Source organism: Notolepis coatsorum (genome assembly GCF_963971535.1).
Source record: "Notolepis coatsorum genome assembly, chromosome: 9".
Taxonomy (NCBI): domain Eukaryota; kingdom Metazoa; phylum Chordata; class Actinopteri; order Aulopiformes; family Paralepididae; genus Notolepis; species Notolepis coatsorum.
In genome coordinates this window covers 151,108,907-151,112,294 of record NC_140173.1, presented here as the reverse complement: position 1 = coordinate 151,112,294, position 3,388 = coordinate 151,108,907, and the positions used below count along the sequence as shown (strand labels likewise).

The 3,388-nt window shown below is 35.9% G+C and overlaps 1 protein-coding gene across 1 annotated transcript in view; it reads right to left on the bottom strand.

Annotated features, from left to right (window-relative positions):
* The window catches only part of chata (choline O-acetyltransferase a), a gene marked incomplete at both ends in the record, with an annotated part of 43,432 nt that overhangs the window by 25,278 nt on the left and 14,766 nt on the right, over positions 1 to 3,388 (bottom strand). The window contains one exon of the mRNA XM_084322064.1: positions 2,805 to 2,945. Within this exon, the coding sequence (XP_084178190.1) occupies positions 2,805 to 2,945 (141 nt within the window). The remainder of the gene's footprint in view (positions 1 to 2,804; positions 2,946 to 3,388) is intronic.

Sequence of the window (3,388 nt, the reverse complement as noted above, 5' to 3'; positions counted from 1 at the left end):
GTCGGCTGGACCCCCGGCGCTTCGCCTCTAAGCCCCAATAAACACGGACACGGCAGGTGTGTTCTAGAGGTGGGCGTCACCAGAGAGGCCCTAGGATACCATATAGTCACGATACCATAAGTCACGATACCAATAGTCAGTCACGATACCATATAATCACGATACGATATAGTCACGATACGATGTAATCACGATACCATATAATCACGATACCATATAATCACGATACCATATAGTCACGATACCATATAATCACGATACCATATAATCACGATAATATATAATCACGATACCATATAATCGCAATACCATATAATCACGATAATATAATCACGATACCATATAATCGCGATACCATATAATCACGATAATATATAATCACAATACGATATAATCACGATAACATATAATCACGATACCATATAATCACGATAATATATAATCACGATACCATATAATCGCGATACCATATAATCACGATAATATATAATCACAATACGATATAATCACGATACCATATAATCACGATACCGTATACTCACGATACCATACAATCGCGATACCATATACTCACGATACCATATAATCACGATACGATATAATCACGATACTATATAATCACGATAATAAAGAAGCTTCTACCCCCAGGCCATCAGGTTGCTCAACGAACAATAACACTATGCAACAACCATCAAAAGCACTCACAGCACACACATCCACACGCACACACTCACTTTAAACAAACAACTCACTGCAGCACCCACTCTACACACTTTAGAACACATAAACACACTTTATATTTATTGGCAAAGAATTTGCACTACAACCCATACCTCAGTACACCTTACTGTAAATTGTACCTAAATTGTACCTCATCCCATTTCTGCTTTGCACTATATAGTATATTGTAATTAGTATATTGTATAGTATATTGTATGGTAACTCAGTTACTTATACTCTGCATTGAACATTGTACATATGTACATACTGAACACTTGTGTCTACGTACGTGACTTCTATTTTATACTTGCTATACTTGACATAGGCAAATCTGGGCCTATGTTTTGCTCCTTGAGTGTAAGGTTTTGATAATTGTGTAATACTTTTGATTTGATTGTTTATGCAATCGAAGAAAACTGTAAAGACTAGAGATTAACTGTTTATTTCTTTTGTACATAGGCTGTGCATAATGTTTGTTTGTTTATTTGCATGTGTATGATTCTTAACTGTGTTTTTATTTTGTTATTGGTGTATATGTGTGTATGTATGTATATATATATGTATGTATGTATGTATGTATGTATGTATGTATGTATGTATGTATGTATGTATGTATGTATGTATGTATGTATGTATGTATGTATGTATGTATGTATGTATGTGTGTATATATGTATATTTGTACCCTCGTTGGGGCCTCTTGGACCATATCAATGTTTTATCTGGCTAAATAAATAAATAAGAAACTGATGATTTGGTCCTGTTAACTTTGAATTTTCTATGGGGACTGCCCAGATCCCTCTCATGGACCTGGACCTCACTTTAAAAAACTCGAATCTAGTTCTTCAGTATTCGTCTCTAATTACTCTAAAATTGCGTATTTCTATGTGGGGGGGGGGGGGATAGCCTAAATAGCCTAGTTATTTGAAAAATCCTTGCTGTGAACAAACCACACCTCCTGTGTGGGACTGAAACCTAGTTTCCAGTCTGACTGGTTATTGCTACTGGATTATAATGCTGACACAGTAGAAGAAGAATGAACAGAATGTGGTGAATGTTTTTGATTTAGCTCTGCCTGCATGGCCCCCATACTTCCTCGACCGCAGGTTGGTTCTGAATTCTCTTCACACCCTGATACTGGCAATAGACCTTTTCTAACTTGACAACATAAACATTCTAAATATAGTGTAGATGGAAACATAGGTCCACCTGCATGGTCTGGATTTCTTTTCGCCACCTGTTTTTTCTTAATCCTTGAAGTGTCTATTTTAAGATTTTAACAGGTAACAGGTTGAAATAATGTCCCATGGGGTTTATTTTTAACACTTTATTACACCTATCCTAAACGAAAACCTGAAAAAGAAGAAAACGAAAACAGCATAACTTTTGAAATTAACAACATATAGAGAATTAAAACATTTCCCCAAACAATATTAAGTATTAACCCAAGGAATTCAGTAAAATTGTTATTTTTAAGATTCAAACACATCTTGATTCTATTTCAGGACAAGAAAAATTAGAAAAAAAAGCTTAGATCACATCTCTATTGTCCCACTTTACTCAAATAGTCCATCAGATGAGATCAATTTGAGGTTAATATTGGAAATACAATGTTAATAAAGATTGTATCATGCTGTTATGCCCTAAATATTGTAGATTTTGTGTAAACAAGGCCAAAAGTGGAAGACTAATGTGAAAAGACTAATTTGTCCTACAAATTAACACATTTTCCTATACAATTTGAAATCCAGTGAAATGTGTTTTGTTAAGGTTCAAAGTACTATTACAGTACTTCTTCTCTGTTGGCACAACATTAAAACCTAAACTAATAATCATCATCATCATCATCATCATCATCATCATCATCATCATCATCATCAAAGAGATCGTCAAAGTCTATCTCTCCAATCTATCTCTTTAAAAAACTCGAATCTAGTTCTTCAGTATTCGTCTCTAATTACTCTAAAATTGCGTATTTCTGTGTAAAAAAGAAAAAAGGGCTGAAGCCCCCAATGTTTTCTAACCCTAAAAACGCCCCTGCTACCCCAGTCTGGTGGTAGGTGAGGGCTTAGAGTCTATGGGAGCCTTGGCGGTCAGTGTCTGGTACCTCAGGGAGTCTATGGGAGCCTTGAAGCTCTGCTGGGGGAACACCATGGCGGGGCTGGAGTTGACGGGCAGCGCCATCCTGTTGTTCAGGTACATGTCGTTCAGCCAGTAGTCGTAGACCTGGAGGGGAAAGGAAGACAAGACAGGTTGTTACACTATAGCTACGCCCGATGCAGCATCGTTTGATCTTTATTTATTTATCGCGAACGCTTTCAACCATAAAGACACACACATTTGTAATAACAAAAAATAACAAGAAAAAAAAATATATATATAAATATATCCTCCTAGACATGGAAGCAATAATCAACAAGACAAATGGTTTTGTTCGAGAACGGACCGAAAGAAACTAAGCTTAACCGGGTCCTGCCCCTTCCTTACAATATCATATTAATATGTAATAAATCATCTATCAATATAAAAAAATATATACCTATCCACTACAGCAAAAGATAAATAAATAATTACTAGTTCACGTTATTTTCAAGCTTCTCTAATGATGGCAGTAGACCCAAGACACTGAGCGCAACATGGAACGCTGTTGTTAATTATGAGGTCATGGT